Source organism: Heterodontus francisci, chromosome 1 (genome assembly GCF_036365525.1).
Source record: "Heterodontus francisci isolate sHetFra1 chromosome 1, sHetFra1.hap1, whole genome shotgun sequence".
Lineage (NCBI taxonomy): Eukaryota > Metazoa > Chordata > Chondrichthyes > Heterodontiformes > Heterodontidae > Heterodontus > Heterodontus francisci.
In genome coordinates, this window is record NC_090371.1 from 279,167,394 (window position 1) to 279,189,945 (window position 22,552).

At 48.7% G+C, this 22,552-nt stretch overlaps 1 protein-coding gene across 1 annotated transcript in view; it reads left to right on the top strand.

Annotated features, from left to right (window-relative positions):
- LOC137376971 (SWI/SNF-related matrix-associated actin-dependent regulator of chromatin subfamily A containing DEAD/H box 1-like) overlaps positions 1-22,552 on the top strand; it is a 133,593-nt gene that overhangs the window by 84,903 nt on the left and 26,138 nt on the right. The window contains exons 9-12 of the mRNA XM_068046001.1: positions 1,502-1,704; positions 16,246-16,336; positions 17,336-17,435; positions 17,721-17,780. Coding sequence (XP_067902102.1) covers positions 1,502-1,704; positions 16,246-16,336; positions 17,336-17,435; positions 17,721-17,780 — 454 coding nt within the window. The remainder of the gene's footprint in view (positions 1-1,501; positions 1,705-16,245; positions 16,337-17,335; positions 17,436-17,720; positions 17,781-22,552) is intronic.

Genomic DNA, 22,552 nt, shown 5'->3' on the forward strand with positions numbered 1-22,552 from the left:
TAATCAGCCAACGTCCCACTTCTGACTTTTTGGAGGGAAGGTCATTGATGAAGCAGTTGAAGATGGTTGGGCCTAGGACACTACCCTGAGGAATTCATGCAGTGATGTCCTGGGACTGAAATGATTGACCTCCAACAACTACAGTCGTCATCATTTGTGCTAGGTACGACTCCAACCAGCTGGTAGATTTCCCTCTGATTCCCATTGACTCCAGTTTTGCTCAGGCTCCTTGATGTCATACTCGGTCATATGATGCTTTGATGTCAAGGGCAGTCACTCTCACCTCCCCCCTGGAGTTCAGCTCTTTTGTCCATGTTTGGACCAAGGCTGTAATGAGGTCAGGAGCTGAGTGGCCCTGGCAGAACCCAAACTGAGCGTCAGTGAGCAGGTTATTGCTGAGCAAGTGCTGCTCGATAGCACTGTTGATGACCCCTTCCATCACTTTGCTGATGATCGGTAGTAGATTGATAGGGTGGTAATTGGCCGAGTTGGATTTGTCCTTTTTTATGTGCAGAATATACCTGGGCAATTTTCCATATTGCCTTGTAGATGCCAGTGTTGTAGCTGAGCTGGATCAGCTTGTTCTTCCTCTCTTTCTCTCCCCCCACCCACCTCCTGCCTACAGATTCTTTCGCTTCACTTCCCATTTTAAAAAATAAAACATTTTTTTTAGGCTGCACTTGCACTTCCTTGCCCGGCAGTTGCACATTCCATATTTCAAACCTGCCAGTACCAATAGTAAGCAAGATATTTTGTGCCACCAATATCAACTACTCAGTCCTCCTCCGAGGGTGAGGTAGCATGCAACAAAAGGAAAGGAATTCCTACAGAAGGAGAGCCAGCAAAGTTGCATCCACTTTATTTTTAAGGAGAAGGACATCCAAAAAATTAGAGGAAGCAGGAAACAAGGTCCCAGTTCAGGGTTTGTACAGCACTTGATCTTCCTTCATTCTTCATCCAATCTTTTCATCTTCAATGTTCAGACTACTGCTGTACAGTCCTGGAGATGTAGTATCAGTCAGAGCCTTGATTTCATCCAAAAATAACACCTTCAACAATGCAGCATTCCATCAGTATTAAACTGGAATGTTAGCCTAGATTTTATGCTCAAGTCTCTGGAGCAGGACTTGAACCCACAACCTTCTAATTCAGAGTCAAGTGTGCTGCCACAGTTGACACAGTATGAGTAAATGAATGTATGCTGGACTCTAGGACATGCTTTACTTAAGTTGGAAGCGAAGGTGTATTGTTGATGAGTACAAAGACTTGCGCCTAACCATGTTCTCTAATGAATAATGCTTATAGTTCTGACATAACTGGGGTTGGGGGAGTGAGGGGGCGGGGGTTGGGGAAGGGAAGTAATTTTGTTCCTAATGTTTTTGCATCCTTCATGAATACAAAATTCATCAAAGTAAAGGAAATGCTTTCTTCAACTTTTTTAGTGGAATATTTAAAAGTACTAACTATTGTGGGTAATAATTGGAGTATTTTTTTCTTTCAGTTTAAAAAGTTTAATCGGTCACATGGTTTGTGTGAAGATTTGATATGGAATTGCAAAATAGTAATCAAGGAGCGGGAAGTGGTACTTCAGCTTATGAACAGATGTGCAGAAATATCCCAAAGATTAGAAAAACAGGTGACGGAAATAACAGAAGCTGGTGGAAGTCACAGGACCATTGAACAGCCAGCCATTCTCAGCAAAAGGTGGGTTTTCCTCTCAATACTTGTATGCTTTGATGCAGGCAATATTTTGATACAATATACAACTTGTTAGCCATTTAAATAAACCATGTGCAAAGAGGATTAAGGGTTAAGCAGATTTTATTCAAGTTGTAAAATGATGAGCAACTATCTATCTGCTAACACTTCACTCTCTCACGATGTTTGTTTCATTTAGTAGTGCCAGATTTTTTGGACTGTAGATTTCTTCAGTAGGCAGAAATATATATATAGATCAGTAAAACATATTGTGTATCAAGTAATTAGGTACCAGCTGGGACTTTGGACTATTTGAGATGCACACTACAAACTTCAAAGATGAGTTGTGTGTGAGGCATTGATATTATTAAGAGCTACACTTTAAAACTAATACCTTGGTAATGCTATCGCAATATTTAAAGAGCAATAAGTCATGACCTGGATAACACACAGGCTTGGGCTGATAAGTGGCAAGTAACATTTGCACCACAATAGTGCCAGGCAATGACCATCTCAAACAAGAGAAAATCTAACCATCTCCCCTTGAAGTTCAATGGCATTACCATCACTGAATCCCCCACTATCAACATTCTGGGGGCTACCATTAACCAGAAACTGAACTAGATCAACCACATAAATGTTGTGGCTGCAAGAGCAGGTCAGAGGCTGGGAATTCTGCGGCGAGTAACTCACCACCTGTCTCCCCAGTGTCTGTCCACCATCTACAAGGCACAATTCAGAAGTGTGATGGAATATTCTCCACTTGCCTGAATTGGCGCAGCTCAAACAACACTCAAGAAACTCGACACCATCCAGGACAAAGCAACCCGCTTGATTAGCACCCCAGCCGCTAAAGGTCTGCAAAGGAAACCCGCCTGAGCCTGAATGCCGGACCCGGAAGGGCGATATGACCCGAACACGACACGTCGTCAGGTCCCTTCTGCGTTGGGTCGGGTAGCAGGCCTGTACCCATGTACTGATGTACAGGCCTGCTACTTGACCGACCCCGACGACATGTCGGGTTTGGTTCGGGTCGGGTCGCACTTCCGGGTCCGGCATTCGGGCTCGGTCGGGTTTCCTTTGCAGACCTTTGCCATCCAGCACCTTCAGCATTCACTCCCTTCACCACTGATGCACAGTGGCAGCAGTGTGCACCATCAACAAATGCACTGCAGCAACTCACCAAGGCTCCTTCGACAGCACCTTCTAAACACGTGACCTGTAGCACCTAGAAGGACAAGGGCAGCAGATGTATGGGAGCACCACCACCTGCAAGTTCCCCTCCAAGCCACACACCATCCTGACTTTGAACTATATTGCCGTTCCTTCATTGTCGCTGGGTCAAAATTCTGGAACTCCTTTCCTAACAGCACTGTTGCTGTACTTACATTCCAAGGACTCCAACCAAGCAGTGGTTAAAGGCAGCAGCTCAGCACCATCTTCTCGAGGGCAATTAGGGATGGGCAATAAATGCTGACCTATCCAGCGACGCCCACATCTCATGAACAAATTAAGAAAAATATAGGAAATTGTCATTTGGTAGTACAGAGCTTAAGTATTGCTGAAAAGAGACATATTGTTGAAGCTTTTCATCTTGTACCCATCAGGACAATCTGCAAGAATACCAATATAAGAGAAACAACAAACTTATACTGTGTGAGAAGAGAGTGCTGATTGGGAAGTGGGCTGTGGCAAAGGCATTGCCATGGAGAATGCACCAGTTTATGGTGACGTTAACTGCCCCCCCCATCGTCCTCTCCCCCACCCCCCCCTTCTCTCGTCCTCCCCCCTCTTCTCTCGTCCTCCCCCCCCTTCTCTCGTCCTCCCCCCCCTTCTCTCGTCCTCCCCCCCTTCTCTCGTCCTCCCCCCCCTTCTCTCGTCCTCCCCCCCCCTTCTCTCGTCCTCCCCCCCCCTTCTCTCGTCCTCCCCCCCCCTTCTCTCGTCCTCCCCCCCCCTTCTCTCGTCCTCCCCCCCCCTTCTCTCGTCCTCCCCCCCCCCTTCTCTCGTCCTCCCCCCCCCCCTTCTCTCGTCCTCCCCCCCCCCTTCTCTCGTCCTCCCCCCCCCCCTCTCTCGTCCTCCCCCCCCCTTCTCTCGTCCTCCCCCCCTTCTCTCGTCCTCCCCCCCCCTTCTCTCGTCCTCCCCCCCCCTTCTCTCGTCCTCCCCCCCCCTTCTCTCGTCCTCCCCCCCCCTTCTCTCGTCCTCCCCCCCCCTTCTCTCGTCCTCCCCCCCCCTTCTCTCGTCCTCCCCCCCCCTTCTCTCGTCCTCCCCCCCCCCTTCTCTCGTCCTCCCCCCCCCTTCTCTCGTCCTCCCCCCCCCTTCTCTCGTCCTCCCCCCCCCTTCTCTCGTCCTCCCCCCCCCTTCTCTCGTCCTCCCCCCCCCCTTCTCTCGTCCTCCCCCCCCCTTCTCTCGTCCTCCCCCCCCCTTCTCTCGTCCTCCCCCCCCCTTCTCTCGTCCTCCCCCCCCCTTCTCTCGTCCTCCCCCCCCCTTCTCTCGTCCTCCCCCCCCCTTCTCTCGTCCTCCCCCCCCCTTCTCTCGTCCTCCCCCCCCCTTCTCTCGTCCTCCCCCCCCCTTCTCTCGTCCTCCCCCCCCCTTCTCTCGTCCTCCCCCCCCCTTCTCTCGTCCTCTGCCCCCCCCTTCTCTCGTCCTCTGCCCCCCCCCCTCTCGTCCTCTGCCCCCCCCCCTCTCGTCCTCTGCCCCCCCCCCTCTCGTCCTCTGCCCCCCCCCCTCTCGTCCTCTGCCCCCCCCCCTCTCGTCCTCTGCCCCCCCCCCTCTCGTCCTCTGCCCCCCCCCCTCTCGTCCTCTGCCCCCCCCCCTCTCGTCCTCTGCCCCCCCCCCTCTCGTCCTCTGCCCCCCCCCCCTCTCGTCCTTCCTCCCCCCCCCCCCCCTCGTCCTTCCCCTACCCCCCTCCTGATAGTTGCGGAGCAGCTTTGTGATTTGTCACTTTTTTTTTACTTCACCAGCAGTTTCACAGCTGACGGGCGCTGTGAGCAGGAACACGGGGGGGCTTCCGAACTCGAGACCATTCCTGGTTTTTTGGCAGGTTTTTCAACAGAACAAAATCTGAACCCGCTGGAAAAATCCTAACTTGTCCTGTTTTTGGAAGCAGCTGTTCCTGCTCCCAGCACTGTTGTGAATTCTTTAAAGTCGGACTTGTCTGGAAAGAAGAAGTCAATGGGAAATTTCTCATTCCTGAACCTGCCAGTCACAGACCTCAACATTTTACCACATACACTGGTGTCCGTTACGGATGAGTCAATGGGAAATTTCTCATTCCTGAACCTGCCAGTCACAGACCTCAACATTTTACCACATACACTGGTGTCCGTTACGGATGCATTGCCGAACCCTGCCCCCACAACGCCTTGTTCTACTCTTCAGTTACCTCCTCCCACCCCATGCCACATGCACCTGCAAACACTTGCCCTTTTTTACCTGCTGTTTGGGATTTGGATATTGTTTTCAGTTCAGTTGGGGGTGAATTGTTTTGAAGACAGTTGGCGATCAACTTGCCAAGGAAGAAGCATGCAGCTCATCTCTTTCTACCTCTTTGAAGAAACCCTGCAAAGATCTGGTGTGGGAGAGCTAAAATCCTTGGTGCTGCATCTCTCCTGAGAAGCTGGAAAAAATCTGCCAAATTAATTAATAAACGACATAGATGACCATGTGGGGGGTAGGATCAGTAAGTTCGTGGATCACGCAAAGATTGGCCGAGTGGTTAACAGTGAGGTTGAGTGTCTTGGGTTACAGGAAAATATAGACGGGATGGTCAAAAGCGCAGACAAGTGGCAGATGGAATTTAACCCTGAAAAGTGAGAGGTGATGCACTTTGGAAGGAGTAATGTGACACGGAAGTATTCACTGAATGGCCTGACACTGGGAAGTTCTGACGAACAAAGGGACCTTGGTGTGTTTGTCCATAGATCTCTGAAGGCAGAAGGGCAGGTTAATAGGGTGGTGAAAAAGGCATATGGGACACTTGCCTTTATCAATCGAGGCATAGATTACAATAGCAGGGAGGTCATGTTGGAGTTGTACAAAACTTTGGTAAGGCCACAACTGGAGTACAGTGTGCAATTCTGGTCGCCACATTATAGAAAAGATGTGATTGCACTGGCGGGGGTGCAGACGCGATTCACCAGGATGGTGCCTGGGATGGAACATTTAAGCTATGAAGAGAGGTTGGATAGGCTTGGGTTGTTTTCGCTGGAGCAGAGAAGACTGAGGGGTGACCTGATCGAGGTATACAAGATTATGAGGGGCATTGGACAGGGTGGATAGGGAGCAGCTATTCCCCTTAGCTGAAGGGTCAGTTACTAGGGGACACAAGTTTAAGGTGAAGGGCAGGAGGTTTAAGGGGGATTTGAGGAAGAACTCTTTTACCCAGAGGGTGGTGACGGTCTGGAAGTCACTGCCTGGGAGGGTGGTAGAGGCGGGTTGCCTCACATCCTTTAAAAAGTACCTGGATGAGCACTTGGCACGTCATAACATTCAAGGCTATGGGCCAAGTGCTGGCAAATGGGATTAGGTAGACAGGTCAGGTGTCTTTAATGCATCGGATAAGTCTTGTTAATTTAGTTGTTTATTGAAGAAACCTGGTTGGTGTATTTTATTCTGGGATAAAGAGAGTATATGATTAACCAAATCGGTAGCTGGGTAAACAATTTTTTAAATATATGTTGTGATCTGCAGAGAAGTGGAACTAGGAAAGACAGTACACCTCTCATAATATCAATAAATGAAGAGGATGTTGGTGGACTTTGTGCTCTTGAAAGCCCAGTATCAAAGTTTAAATAACATGGATACCTTTCAAAGGAAGGTGGATAAGTATGAGAGAGAGAAAGGAATAGAAGGTTATGCTGACGGGGTGAGATGATGTCAGGTGTGAGGAGGCTCGTATGAAGCATAAACAGCAGCCTAGACCAGTTGGACAGAATGGCCTGTTCTGTGCTGTAAATTCTATATAATCGGTGAAACAAATCTTAAAAATGTTTGAAGTAGCAAACTCTCCCTTCTTTTGTTGAGCTATAATCCAAGGACCGCAATTGTTGACAACGCGATCGGTAGGTGGCGCTGTTTTGGCACATGCGCAAATACAGCGCGGGGAGACCGGAGGGAGGGGGAGGAGAAAGGGGGGGGAGGAAGGGGAGAGAGTGGGGGGGTGGGGAGCAGCGGAACGGAAGAGGAGTGCCTTTTTCTGTGCATGCGCCATAAACACAACAGCAAAAGACTTACTGGCCTGTCCCTGGACCCGGTGACACCAAGGTCTTCGCACGCTCTCTACGGCCTCTCGCTTCCGGCCCTCTCCATTCAGCCGTTCCCTCCAGCTGCGGATGCCCAATCCAGTTGCTTTCTCCCCTTATCCACAGTACTTCAGGCATTGCAACTGTCTGGTCCCTGCATTTTGCATGCTCCCTGCTCTTCACCCACCCCTCCCTGCTCTTCACCCACCCCTCCCTGCTCTTCACCCACCCCTCCCTGCTCTTCACCCACCCCTCCCTGCTCTTCACCCACCCCTCCCTGCTCTTCACCCACCCCTCCCTGCTCTTCACCCACCCCTCCCTGCTCTTCACCCACCCCTCCCTGCTCTTCACCCACCCCTCCCTGCTCTTCACCCACCCCTCCCTGCTCTTCACCCACCCCTCCCTGCTCTTCACCCACCCCTCCCTGCTCTTCACCCACCCCTCCCTGCTCTTCACCCACCCCTCCCTGCTCTTCACCCACCCCTCCCTGCTCTTCACCCACCCCTCCCTGCTCTTCACCCACCCCTCCCTGCTCTTCACCCACCCCTCCCTGCTCTTCACCCACCCCTCCCTGCTCTTCACCCACCCCTCCCTGCTCTTCACCCACCCCTCCCTGCTCTTCACCCACCCCTCCCTGCTCTTCACCCACCCCTCCCTGCTCTTCACCCACCCCTCCCTGCTCTTCACCCACCCCTCCCTGCTCTTCACCCACCCCTCCCTGCTCTTCACCCACCCCTCCCTGCTCTTCACCCACCCCTCCCTGCTCTTCACCCACCCCTCCCTGCTCTTCACCCACCCCTCCCTGCTCTTCACCCACCCCTCCCTGCTCTTCACCCACCCCTCCCTGCTCTTCACCCACCCCTCCCTGCTCTTCACCCACCCCTCCCTGCTCTTCACCCACCCCTCCCTGCTCTTCACCCACCCCTCCCTGCTCTTCACCCACCCCTCCCTGCTCTTCACCCACCCCTCCCTGCTCTTCACCCACCCCTCCCTGCTCTTCACCCACCCCTCCCTGCTCTTCACCCACCCCTCCCTGCTCTTCACCCACCCCTCCCTGCTCTTCACCCACCCCTCCCTGCTCTTCACCCACCCCTCCCTGCTCTTCACCCACCCCTCCCTGCTCTTCACCCACCCCTCCCTGCTCTTCACCCACCCCTCCCTGCTCTTCACCCACCCCTCCCTGCTCTTCACCCACCCCTCCCTGCTCTTCACCCACCCCTCCCTGCTCTTCACCCACCCCTCCCTGCTCTTCACCCACCCCTCCCTGCTCTTCACCCACCCCTCCCTGCTCTTCACCCACCCCTCCCTGCTCTTCACCCACCCCTCCCTGCTCTTCACCCACCCCTCCCTGCTCTTCACCCACCCCTCCCTGCTCTTCACCCACCCCTCCCTGCTCTTCACCCACCCCTCCCTGCTCTTCACCCACCCCTCCCTGCTCTTCACCCACCCCTCCCTGCTCTTCACCCACCCCTCCCTGCTCTTCACCCACCCCTCCCTGCTCTTCACCCACCCCTCCCTGCTCTTCACCCACCCCTCCCTGCTCTTCACCCACCCCTCCCTGCTCTTCACCCACCCCTCCCTGCTCTTCACCCACCCCTCCCTGCTCTTCACCCACCCCTCCCTGCTCTTCACCCACCCCTCCCTGCTCTTCACCCACCCCTCCCTGCTCTTCACCCACCCCTCCCTGCTCTTCACCCACCCCTCCCTGCTCTTCACCCACCCCTCCCTGCTCTTCACCCACCCCTCCCTGCTCTTCACCCACCCCTCCCTGCTCTTCACCCACCCCTCCCTGCTCTTCACCCACCCCTCCCTGCTCTTCACCCACCCCTCCCTGCTCTTCACCCACCCCTCCCTGCTCTTCACCCACCCCTCCCTGCTCTTCACCCACCCCTCCCTGCTCTTCACCCACCCCTCCCTGCTCTTCACCCACCCCTCCCTGCTCTTCACCCACCCCTCCCTGCTCTTCACCCACCCCTCCCTGCTCTTCACCCACCCCTCCCTGCTCTTCACCCACCCCTCCCTGCTCTTCACCCACCCCTCCCTGCTCTTCACCCACCCCTCCCTGCTCTTCACCCACCCCTCCCTGCTCTTCACCCACCCCTCCCTGCTCTTCACCCACCCCTCCCTGCTCTTCACCCACCCCTCCCTGCTCTTCACCCACCCCTCCCTGCTCTTCACCCACCCCTCCCTGCTCTTCACCCACCCCTCCCTGCTCTTCACCCACCCCTCCCTGCTCTTCACCCACCCCTCCCTGCTCTTCACCCACCCCTCCCTGCTCTTCACCCACCCCTCCCTGCTCTTCACCCACCCCTCCCTGCTCTTCACCCACCCCTCCCTGCTCTTCACCCACCCCTCCCTGCTCTTCACCCACCCCTCCCTGCTCTTCACCCACCCCTCCCTGCTCTTCACCCACCCCTCCCTGCTCTTCACCCACCCCTCCCTGCTCTTCACCCACCCCTCCCTGCTCTTCACCCACCCCTCCCTGCTCTTCACCCACCCCTCCCTGCTCTTCACCCACCCCTCCCTGCTCTTCACCCACCCCTCCCTGCTCTTCACCCACCCCTCCCTGCTCTTCACCCACCCCTCCCTGCTCTTCACCCACCCCTCCCTGCTCTTCACCCACCCCTCCCTGCTCTTCACCCACCCCTCCCTGCTCTTCACCCACCCCTCCCTGCTCTTCACCCACCCCTCCCTGCTCTTCACCCACCCCTCCCTGCTCTTCACCCACCCCTCCCTGCTCTTCACCCACCCCTCCCTGCTCTTCACCCACCCCTCCCTGCTCTTCACCCACCCCTCCCTGCTCTTCACCCACCCCTCCCTGCTCTTCACCCACCCCTCCCTGCTCTTCACCCACCCCTCCCTGCTCTTCACCCACCCCTCCCTGCTCTTCACCCACCCCTCCCTGCTCTTCACCCACCCCTCCCTGCTCTTCACCCACCCCTCCCTGCTCTTCACCCACCCCTCCCTGCTCTTCACCCACCCCTCCCTGCTCTTCACCCACCCCTCCCTGCTCTTCACCCACCCCTCCCTGCTCTTCACCCACCCCTCCCTGCTCTTCACCCACCCCTCCCTGCTCTTCACCCACCCCTCCCTGCTCTTCACCCACCCCTCCCTGCTCTTCACCCACCCCTCCCTGCTCTTCACCCACCCCTCCACCATAGTTGAATATCTGAAGTGCAGTTGCAAAGTCGGGGAAATAGCATGCAAAACAAAACCTCAACAATTCTGGATTTAATTATTGAAAAGTTTTATTAAGTTCATTAAGTATCCGAGGAACTGCTGTGCATGGATACATGAGTGTTGTGTCCAGCATTCCCGTTAGACAGACAGGCCGAGTCTCTGCTATGCACAGCTAAAGAGATTGTTCCTGGAGAGCCTTGTGGTGAATGAACGCTTGGCTCTCTATTCCACTACTGTATTGTCCATGTGAAGAAGGCAAAGTCACAAGAGTCTGAGCTCAGTCTATTCTTGGTGAATGTTCCCCAAGCGCATCCCAATGTGCATTCCCAATTCATCCATAAATGCAATGTTCCTTTCCACATCGTGATGAGCTCCGCAGCATGATCCAGTTGCCTTCGTTGCTTGAATGCTGACCGTAAGTCTCGAGGATTGTTTTCTCGACGGCATGTTTTACATGAAAAGAAGAAAAGCAAATCAGAGTCAGAGCTTGCCTCCCTCCATCCACTGAAATTACTGTTGCGCACACCTTTTTAAGTTCTGCAGTGAAGGCACCAATTGATAACGTCGCCAATGAAGCACTTATTACCCACAGATGCAGGAATCATCACATCCTTGCGTCATCTCCTGCACTGCCTCCTTTGCTGGAATGCCGTCCTTAAGTGTCAAGGATTGTTTTCTCAAGGGCACATTTTACATGAAAGGAAATAATGAAAGAACATCAGTGTCAGAGCTTCCCTCCCTCCAATGAAATTACTGTTGCGCATGCTTTATGCTCTGCAGTATAGGCCAATGAATCACTTAGTACCCACCTCAGCTGTAGGAGTCAGGATGATGTAACTGCCCCTATCTCATGATGGTTCAATGCTGCTCTCAGGGAAAACATGAATGATGTGAGGGTGCTGGAAAAAGAAGCACATTTCTTTTGGACTATGAACATAAAGCAGGCCATTTAGCCCAGCTGTTCCCTGCTAGTGGTTATGCTACTCGTGCGTCTTCCCATCCATTCCCATTTAATCCTGCCTACTACTATCAGCATCATCTTCCATTTCTTTCACTCTTATCTACCTTTGCCTTAAAGCAACACTGAGGATGGAGAATGGTGTGGCTGCACTCCCACCTCACCAGTTGTGTACGCAGCAAGAGCATTCACATTTGTGCTACCACTGGACACGGTATGCTTGTTTCTTTTAGTGCTCAGTCTCTTCTTGCTGAATGTTCCCCAAGTGCTTGACCCCTTTGGACGCCTTCTCTGCTTGACAGGCAGCAGCTGGCAATTGCGGAGTCTCACAAGGCTCTGCATGGTTGTTTCAAGGGCGGATGGGGAAACATGTGGCTGTGTGTCCATGTGCACTGCTTGGATGGGTGCAGGAACAGGTGACTGTGTAATTGAACAGCAAGGAGAGGGTACCGCAGGTGGGGGAAGTGGAGCTTTGAACAGGCAGGCGTATGTATGGTCCATCAGATCATTAGGCCAGGGGGTGAAACGCTCAGGATCCATGGATTGTGGCACGCGACTGATGTCCAGCACGTGGCCACCTCCATCTGAAGGTGCTTCCAGGCAATTGTTGGGCAAATTAATTGGCTCCATCTCATCAGCCAGTCCTTGTGTTTATGGCGCATGCACGGAAAAAGGCACTCCTCTTCCGCTCCGCTGCTCCCCCCTCCCTCCCCCGACCTCCCTTCCTCCGTCCCTCCCTCCCCCGACCTCCCTTCCCCCGTTCCCCCCCCGACCTCCCTTTCCCCCGTTCCCCCCCCCGACCTCCCTTTCCCCCGTTCCCCCCGTTCCCCCCCCGACCTCCCTTTCCCCCGTCCCCCCCCCGACCTCCCTTTCCCCCGTCCCCCCCCCGACCTCCCTTTCCCCCGTTCCCCCCCCCGACCTCCCTTTCCCCCGTTCCCCCCCCCGACCTCCCTTTCCCCCGTTCCCCCCCGACCTCCCTTTCCCCCGTTCCCCCCCGACCTCCCTTTCCCCCGTTCCCCCCCGACCTCCCTTTCCCCCGTTCCCCCCCGACCTCCCTTTCCCCCGTTCCCCCCCGACCTCCCTTTCCCCCGTTCCCCCCCCCCGACCTCCCTTTCCCCCGTTCCCCCCCCCGACCTCCCTTTCCCCCGTTCCCCCCCCCCCGACCTCCCTTTCCCCCGTTCCCCCCCCCCCGACCTCCCTTTCCCCCGTTCCCCCCCCCGACCTCCCTTTCCCCCGTTCCCCCCCCGACCTCCCTTTCCCCCGTTCCTCCCCCCCCCCGACCTCCCGTTCCCCCGTTCCCCCCCCGACCTCCCTTTCCCCCGTTCCCCCCCCGACCTCCCTTTCCCCCGTTCCTCCCCCCCCCCCGACCTCCCGTTCCTCCCCCCCCCCCCCGACCTCCCGTTCCTCCCCCCCCCCCCGACCTCCCGTTCCTTCTCTTCCCCCCCCCCCCCCCTTGAAATGTTTTCAGACCAACTTAACAACAGGGACTGGAGCACATGCGGTGCCCCAGACAATGTAAATCTTTTCAGAGCAACTTACCTTGGAACAATCTCCTCTGTCTAATAAAAATGAAGCAAATGTCCAAAATGACTAAATAATTGAGATAAAATGCCCGACGCAACCTCTCCTCCTTCCATTTTCAAAAACCCGCGCCGAAGCTTTCGGAAGATTGACGCATATGCGCACATGGTCTCGGGCCCTCTGCGCATGCGCTGCGGTCCGGCTTGCCAGGACCAGTTTGCGCATGCGCAGAGGCCAACCTGGCGTGTTCCCCAAGGAAGATGACGTTACGCGATGACGTCATCTGCGCATGCGCAAACTGGTCCTGGCAAGCCGGACCGCAGCGCATGCGCAGAGGGCCTGAGACCGTGTGCGCATCGCGGCGCATCCTGATGACGTAGCGTTATCATCAGTCACTTTGTAATCCAAGAGCACGTACCTGTTTTTCATTTAGACTGAGCTGCTCATTCGTCTGCTATTAACAATGTCTGTGGAATAATGCTTTGTCTTTCACCACAAGCATTAACACTCTTTGTCTTTGTCCCAGGACAGCTTTGTTATTTAATCTCTCCTGCCCTATTACACACCTTCCCTTTTGTTCTCTTCCCCTTTCACATGCTTAAAACCCAATTCTTTTCTAACCTTTTGCCAGTTCTGATGAAAGGTCACAGACCCGAAACGTTAACTCTGCCTCTCTGTCCACAAATGCTGCCTGATCTGCTGAGTATTTCCAGCACTTTGTTTTTGTACCAGTTTTCTTCTGGCACCTTTTTTGCTTTTAAATTGTCTCCACCGTCCTCAAATCCTCTTTCCAACAGAAGTACTTTACTGGTTTTGAATTCTCCATACCTAGGAAAATATTAAGATGTTTGTCAAACCATGTTTTTCTCTACCCGCCAGTCCCCACCACCACCACCCTCCCACTCCCTCACCCTGGCCTTCAGAGTCAGGTCCAATAATTCTACATCTTTTGTTAATTGGAAACTAAAGATCAGTTATAACTTCAGTATATCTCAATTATACTTCCATTTATGTAATCCAAAGAACTTTTGCCTGAATTCATTGCTTTTCATGTATCATTTAGCAAATCTGTCTGCTGACTCATCTGTCCAGATCCCTGTCAATTAGCTTGCATTGATTAGCCTATTGGCCACTGCACTTATCTTAATGTAATCTGCAAATTTCGACAGTGTTCCAACCCTTAGTTCTTTGTTCCTGGAATCGAGCTTTGTTGTTTGTAGATTTGTAAAGGTGAATTGAACAGTCCAATTGAGATCATCTTGAAATATTCAATTGAGAGCTCCTTTCCTGTACTAGCAGTAGAAAAACAGAGCTACTGTTAAATTTGTAAGATATTGTTTCCGTCATAATCTCTTGATATTGAGAAATAATGAAATATAGATGCTTAATAACTACTTTATTCAACAAAGTTTTTTTTAAAATCACTAATTGTCTGACCTGTAATCTGCAGCCTTTGACATGGTTGATCATGCTTTCTTCCTGCAGCAGTGGGACTGACGACACTTGATTCAACTCTAGCCTATACATTCAAACTTTTTTTATTTTGATTTGATTTAGAGATACAGCACTGAAACAGGCCCTTCGGCCCACCGAGTCTGTGCTGACCATTAACCACCCATTTTATACTAATCCTACACTAATCCCATATTCCTACCACATCCTCACCTGTCCCTATATTCCCCTACCACCTACCTATACTAGGGACAATTTATAATGGCCAATTTGCCTATCAACTTGCAAGTCTTTTGGCTGTGGGAGGAAACCGGAGCACCCAGAGGAAACCCACGCAGACACGGGGAGAACTTGCAAACTCCACACAGGCAGTACCCAGAATTGAACCTGGGTCGCTGGAGCTGTGAGGCTGCGGTGCTAACCACTGCGCCACTCTGCTGCCCCATTTGTTCATGGAATGTGGGCATTGCTGGCTGGGACAGCATTTATTGCCCATCCCTAACTGCCCTTGAACTGAGTGGCTTGCTAGGCCATTTCAGAGGGCATTTAGGAGTCAACCACATTGTGTGGGCCTGGAGTCGCATGTAGGCCAGACCAAGTAAGGACAGCAGAATTCCTTCCCTAAAGGACATTAGTGAATCATATGGATTTTTATGACAATCGACAGTGGTTTCATGGCCATCATTAGACTAGCTTTTAATTCCAGATCTTTATTCATTGAATTCAACTTCCACCTTCTGCTGTGGTGGGAGTTGAACCCATGTTCCCAAAGCAAAAGCCTGGGTTTGTGAGAACATCTTTTGTAGTTGTATCTATTCGCACTCCTGCTCCATTGCCTTGGAAGTCCACTATGGATCTCTCCTTGGTCCCCACCTCATTTTCGTTTAATATGCTGTCCCTTTGGCAACAACAGCCAGAGACATGAGATCTCTTTCACATGTATGTTGATGATGCCCAGCTCTAACTCTCTGCCATCCGATTGCTTGTTTGACACCAGAGCTGGATTTTAAAGCCTCTACAAAGCTCTGAATGATGGCGGGGGGAGCAAAAAGATAGCAACAGAGGAGGTCTGCCACCGACGCCGGCAGGCCCCATACCAATCTTGGCTGTGGCGAGGTCACGTGGTGTCCGCTCCGCCGCTTGGCGACGGGACCTGCATTAAAATATGTAACTGGCTATTTACCATGCAGGCCGCAGAAATTCTGCCAGCAGATTGCTATCTTCTTTCTGGCGGCTGGCGATGCCGTGCTTTCAAACGAGGCGCGGCCCCTTTCGGGAGGGAGGGGGGCGGGGGTGGTGAGTGTGGGGAGGAGGTGATTTTCTTTGCACGGGGTGGGGGTAGCGGGGTTACAGCGCTTTGGATTGGTCAAGGAGGTGATGGAAAGGAGTAAAGGACAAAAGTTCTGAACTTTGTGGGGGAGGTGGTCAAATTTTCAAGGTAGGTATTCCAGGGGGGAAAAGGGCAGGAATGATGTGTAATCCATTGGTTTGGGGGGGGTGGGGCAAGGAGGAGAGAGTGCATGGAAAGGTTATTTTATTCATTTTTATAATAAATATAACTGTCCCTTTAAAATTTAAATGCTCGGTTAGAGCTCTAAGCCCTTTAGAAATGGTGCGTGCAGCGGACACCGTTGCCAGCCTCCACGTCATCGGGGTGGGGGTGGGTGCTGCGGCCACCCTGGCCATGCTAATGAACTGCCACGTTTGGAATCGCAGTGGCTCAGAAACGCGGGCCCCATGCATGCAGGCCGCAAATATTTGCGCCCGACACCTATTTTGGCGTCGGGCACTTAAAATGCAGCCCCCGATCTTGAATGAACCGTAATTTCCTCCGGCTAAACATTGTCCATTGTCTTTGACCCCTGCCAAAATCTCAGTACGTTAGCCATTGCTCTATCCCCCTCCCTGGCCACTTATTACTTTTTCCTTTTGAGATCTGGCAAAATGTGATATTTACATGTGCTAATGTATTGTTTTTAATGCATATATTTATAATACTAACAGACCTGTCATGGCATTTTTCATGGTGAGTTGGAGGAAACAGTTTTATAACATTAAGTGTGTTGTCAAAAATGGTGTGACAGCAAAAGCATTACAGAAAGCCAGTCTAGTGCTTGTATGAATGTATGCTATATGCAACTGTGTTTTTCCTAAGAGTGTGTCTCTTATCGGATTATTCCTATGTGTGTTCTACAGCTTGGAGCTTAAACCATATCAACTAGTTGGATTAAATTGGTTGGTCTTGCTGAATAAACATCGGGTGAATGGTATATTAGCAGATGAAATGGTAGGTAAAAAACATTCTTTATAGTATTGTCAGTTCAAACATTTTGAATACCACAACATTTGTTAACCCATTACTTCATAACTAAGCAGTTCCTTCGACCTTTTTCCCCCCGTCTTAATTTGTATTTGTGTTAGCCATGATATCTATCCTTATCTGGAAGATTTCGAGCGCTGGCCCTACTGTGAATTGAGAAGGAAAAAAGAGGCATGCAAGAGATGCTTCCAGTATTTCCACATGTTACTCAACTCATAGTCTCTTAACCTGAAAAACTCAAATAGTTCCCATTTCTATAATCGTCAAAAGATAAAATGATTCAAACTTGACCCTATGGATGGGAATTGAACTGCTAAACCTGTATTATGTTCAGAATTTGCAGAAAACATTTTTGCCCCTCTTTAGAACACAAGAAATAGGAGCAGGAGTAGGCCATTCAGCCCCTCAAGCCTGCCCCGCCATTCAATAAGATCAGGGCTGATCTGTCCCAGGCCTCAACTCCTCTTTCGGGCCTGCTCCGCATAACCCTCGACTCCCCAAGATTTCAAAAACCTATCTACTTCCTCCTTAAATACATTTAGTGACCCAGCCTCCACAACTCTGAGGTAGAGAATTCCAGGAATTCACTGCCTTCTGAGAGAAGAAATTCCTTCACATCTCAGTTTTAAATGTGTGACCCCTTATTCTGTAACTATGTCTTTGACTGCTTTACAAAGCTTTTTATATTTGAAAGCTGCAAAAGGAATATTCTGTTCTCAAAGGATTACAGCCAAAGCATGCGGCTGATTCTTTTCTCTCCCTGTATTACTGTGATGTTTGAAATGCAAGTTAGTATTGTTTTCGGAGCGTTAATAATAGCTTCACCCTGAGGATGTTTCCGCACAGTAAATATTGATGTACTAGATTTCAACGATTCGCATACAAAGTAGTACAAGAAACCAACATTTTTTTTTAATGAGTGAATGGTTTCTTCTTTCAATAATGTAATGTCTTATTGATATGCAGGGCTTGGGAAAAACTGTGCAAGCTATATCATTCCTTGCCTACCTTTACCAGGAAGGAGATAAAGGACCACATCTCATCATTGTACCTGCATCTACTCTAGGTAACATTAAAACCAAAAATGCTAAATTAAGTGGCCACCTATCAAAAAAAAAAGTAATTAACTTGTCTGTCTTGCTATTCAGTGGGTTTTGTCGTAGTTTTTTTTCCACTGATCTGTGTCTTAAGTTATTGAGACTTTGACAATTTCTTTAGTAAGTCACAATATCTAATTATCCTTTTAATATAAGGTGACTTTGTAACCCCCAGAACAGAAATGCATAATTCAACTATAGTTTAAATAAACCTGTTCCTCCACCTGAATATTTTTAATTTAACTTTTCCTCAGATAACTGGATCCGAGAACTTAAGCAGTGGTGCTCTGAACTCAAAGTCCTTCTGTATTATGGTAAGATTCATGTGCCACAAAAGCCCTAATAAAGAGTAAACTGATATAATGGAAATGGGCTGCTAAGCCTTTGTTTTTATATGCCTTTAATTGCAGTCCTACCCTGATTTCATTGAACACCTTCTAAATAAAGTACCATAAATCTGGTACCATAATCTCACCTTCCAATCCAATAACTTTTCTATTTTACTTTTTAAACTAAATTAATGTTTTTTTAATACATAGTGTTGCGACTGAGGCAGGAGGAGTGTACTGTCTTTTCTAGTTCCACTTCTCCACAGGTAACAGCGTATATTTAAATGTTTACCCGGTTGCTGATATGGCCAATTATATACTCTATTTTTCATCCCAGAATAAAATACACCAACCGGGTATCTTTTAATAAACAACAAAATTATCAGTTTATTATAAAACAAGACTTAACCAGTAACAAAGCAAAGCCTTCACACACACATTGAAATATGAAAGTTCCTTTTTTAAATTCCCTAATTACACACACAAACACACACAGGAAAAAATACCAAAAAAATGTTTCTGTAGAGGTATCTTACAAAAAAAAAGACAGACTACTTTTGCTAATTCTTGATGGAAAAAAAGATGGTATGGAAGGATGTCTGTTGTCCCTTTTTTGGTCTGGCGTCTGGGTATACGGAGACGGGTCACTGGGATCATTTCAGAAGAAGTCCGTTCTGGAGAAGTTGAGAATTATTCTAGTAGGCTTTCTAGGAATAAATGTGGCATGAGGGTTTTCCATCAGCACACACTTGAATTACAGTATTTTTTTCCAGCTTCTCAGGAGCTATGCGGCACCACAGATTTTAGCTCTCCCACACTGGATCTTTGCAGGATTTCTTCAAAGAGGTAGGGAAAGAGGTGAGCTGGGTGGTTTCTTTTTCCTTGGCGGGAAAAACACCAACTGTCTTCAAACAGTTCACACTCATCTAAACTGAAAACTATGTCCAAACCCCAAACAGAGAGTCGACTTCATGACCTCCATAAACCTTGACATGTGGTTTCTCTGTAACCATTTTTCCCCAAGTCTCCAAGGGTTCTGTTGTTTACTGAGCCCAAAGCACATGATTTCCAGCACAAGTGGCTTTCAAACAACATCTCAAGTGTCCTTTCGGTGAACTTGGTTTAAAAAAAACACATCCATGGAATGTTTTCAGTTTTAACACGAGTCCTCAAAAAATAAAATATTAAAAAATTGAATTGTAACAATAGGCACATGGATAATTGCATCATTTCCTGACGTGTCTTAAAGCAATAAGTAATCTTCATAATTTGCCTGTTTAATGTGCAGTATTTTGTACAGCATGTTAAAGTAATCACAAGAATCTGAGTTAAGTATGAGGAAAACTGTTGATGAAGTTTGCTAATGAACTATGTAAGCATCAACTGGAAGAGGGCAGCAAAACTTTGCAAGGAAGAACAATTAGTTCTAGGAGAAGCCCTACAATTCATAGGACATAAAAATTAGCCCAAAAATGTCATATATTCCAGTATATTGCATATAATTAAGTAACCATCAATTGTCGAGAGAAAAGGACAATAGCCTACTTTCAAACTAGTAACGTTTCGTAGTAAAAATGATATTTTGAAGATTAAGGACAAAAATATGCATCTTTTAAGATTTTATGCATACTTCTGCAATTAATGCCTCTGCTGCATAAACTTAGAGACCAGCATTTTTTTAAATGAGAAGCTTTTTTTTTTTTTACACATCTGGACAGACTTTGCTAGAGTCGAGCATCCCATGGCATATCCCATTAATTAGAGTTGCTCATACATGTTCAGTTTTTTTTTTTAACCCACCAAGTCACTGGAACTGCAAACTGATAACAACACAGTCAGGGCATCTGGAACCTTGGTGAATGTTGGGACCAACAGTGTGCCTCCTTAGCCAAAAGGGCAACTGAGAAGGAAAGTGAATTAAATCTCAAATCAAATTTAAAAAGCGAAGAAAAGAAACAAAGGGGAAAAAAAAGATAAATTTGATACTTAAAATAAAATCTCCTAAAGTGATGCATTACCTGAAGGAATGAGGCTCCACACTGTTACGACCAACCGCTCTTGTCAAAGCCCCCAATCAAAGTATACGATCCTGATTGTGGTGGGGCCAACGCACTGATAATTCAATCCCGTCGCTCCACAGATCGCCTAACATCATTTAAAACTTTCCAAATTAAAGATCCAGCCAAATTGTACGATCTATTAACCCCCAAATGAGGCTAACCAAACCAGGCATCTTTAAATCAATAAATTAGCTCTTTAATTAATTAGACCAACTAAATTCTTAAACACTATGAAGAATATAAACAACGTTAAAAATAGAAAAAATTAGAGTTCTTGCAAATTTACAGTCCGATGTTGCTCGAAGTCCTCACAGGATGTTGCTTTCCTTCTCCAGCAAATTTCAACGATTAACGACTTGCACATACTTTCAACAGAATCAATCTGACTTTAGAGTTTTTGAGGGATAAAAGATTCACAGTCTAACTTCCCTTCAATTTAAATTACCAGAGATCTTTGTTTTAGCTTGATATTTTAGAATTTTGAGATAATTACACAGACTAAAATTCCTACAAACAAATGTATCACATCAGGCTCACTCCCAGTGGCTGTTTCCATGATATCGAGAATGCACCCTTTGAATCGCAGTTTCCAAATGGTTGTTTCTAAGGCAATGAAAATGCACCTTCCTATAACTCCTAATGCTTGCTAGTTCTTAAAGCAATACTGACCCCTTGCAAGCCTTAAAGGCAAACCGCATATTCCGAATAAAAACTACAGGGCCATGACCACACTTATTCACTTTTTAGGCAAGCAAGGTTGATTGGCAATCATGAACAAATATCACATGTCGTAAAATTGAGTGGGAGTGGGTGGGGGAGCTGTTCCTGACGCTTCCCACCCCCGCTGCAATTTTACGAGGGCTGGCGGTGGTGAGAAACTTCTGGGCTATATTTCAGACTGCAAATTTTGCTTCTGGTATACATCTATAATATCCTACCTTACAAGCTTTATGTTTCTATAAAGATAATGAAATTTGTTCAGGTATCCAATATTCATTATGTTAACTATACTGAAGTTTGCATTTACACAATGTAATATTTGAGCCAATGGAAAACCAGTTTGGCTAGGTAGGAAAAGCAATTAGTAAGCAAGAAAAAAGTCATCCATTCCATTTTTATCCCATGCTTTCAGTCGCCTAATTTCCTCATGCACCTACTGCATGCAAATGAAAATTTAATTTGTACCAAAAGAAAGCTTGCGTATAGTGCTTTTCACTAGCCCAGGACATACCAAAGCACTTTAGAGCTATTTTAGTATTTTTGAAGTGTAGGAGGGAATTTTTTACCTACCTGACCCACAGGAAACAGATTGAACAGAAAGTTTGAAACTACCTGCAAATCAGTGGAGTGGGAGGAATGGAGAGAGAACTGAGCCTGGGTTGGGGGTTGGGTTGTACTCAGTTGTTGAGGCTTCTCAGGCAGGCAACTGGATCTACCAAGTCCACACCTTGATGTCGATGCAGTTAATTTAAAACCTAAATGACAATGAGGTTAGCAGCCTCATTACCATTCAAAGTTTCACCCTGCCTCCTCTGGAGTGGGTTGGCTGGCCACCCAGCTTACGGCCTCAGTTTACACTAGGAATAGGCAGATTGGAGGAGGCTTTGGGTCAGGAAACAGATTTTTCAGATTTCAAACCCCCCCCCCCCCCACCCCCCCCAAACACCTGCCCCAATCTCACTCCTTTTTTAAAGATATAAATCCAGCCGGTAGTCACTGTTGTAATACTGGAAACATGGCAGCCAATCTGCACACAGCAAACAACCCACATAAACTAAATGAAAACATTATCTGTTATACTAAAAATGTTGGCAAGAAGCTTCTCCCTGCCTGTGATGGTGCAGCAGTTTGCTGTGTTTCAGATTTATCAGGTTTTCAATTGTTCACCTGAGGCAAGAATTTAAAGCTCCTGTTTATAACGTTTGTGTGTAATGAGGAATGCATCATATAAGTTGTGGTTTTCACCCCTCCTGTGAACCTGTAATACCAGGGTGCACTTTAACAACTCATATCATTCAATTGATTGTTCAGCAAATGCTGATAGGTATCTTTTTGCATGGGGAAATTCGATTAACTACACAAGGAATTTCAATATTAAATGTCGACATACAGATGACACAAAATCATTAACATAGGAAATTACTTTGGTTTGTTTCTTTGCCTTACATCCTTTCAGCTCAACCAGTTCATGCTAGCATTTATGTTGCACTCGAGTCTCCCTCTGTTTCTTTTCTCATCTAAATCTATCATCATAACCTTCTATTCCCTTCTCCCTCATGAGCTTGTCTAGCTTCCCCTTAGTTGCATCTATACTATTTGCTGACCTGTGGTAGTGAGTTCCACATTCTCACCACTGTTTGGGTAAAGAAGTTTCTTCTGAAGTCTCTATTTGATTTCTTGGTGACTGTCTTATATTGATAGCCTCTAGTTCTGCTCTTCCTCACAAGTGGAAACATTCTCTATGTATCCACTCTGTCAAAACCTTTCATAATTTTAAAGATCTCTATTTGCTTACCCCTCAGCCGTTTTTCAAGAGAAAACAGACACAGCCTGTTAACTTTCTTCCCCCAAGATATACTTTACATTTCATAAAATTTGTAAAATATTACCTAACAGTTCAAACTTGACATTACATAAAGTGCAGTACATATCAGTTTCTTTCAGTACAGTTCATAAGGTGCCTCACTATACTTGCCA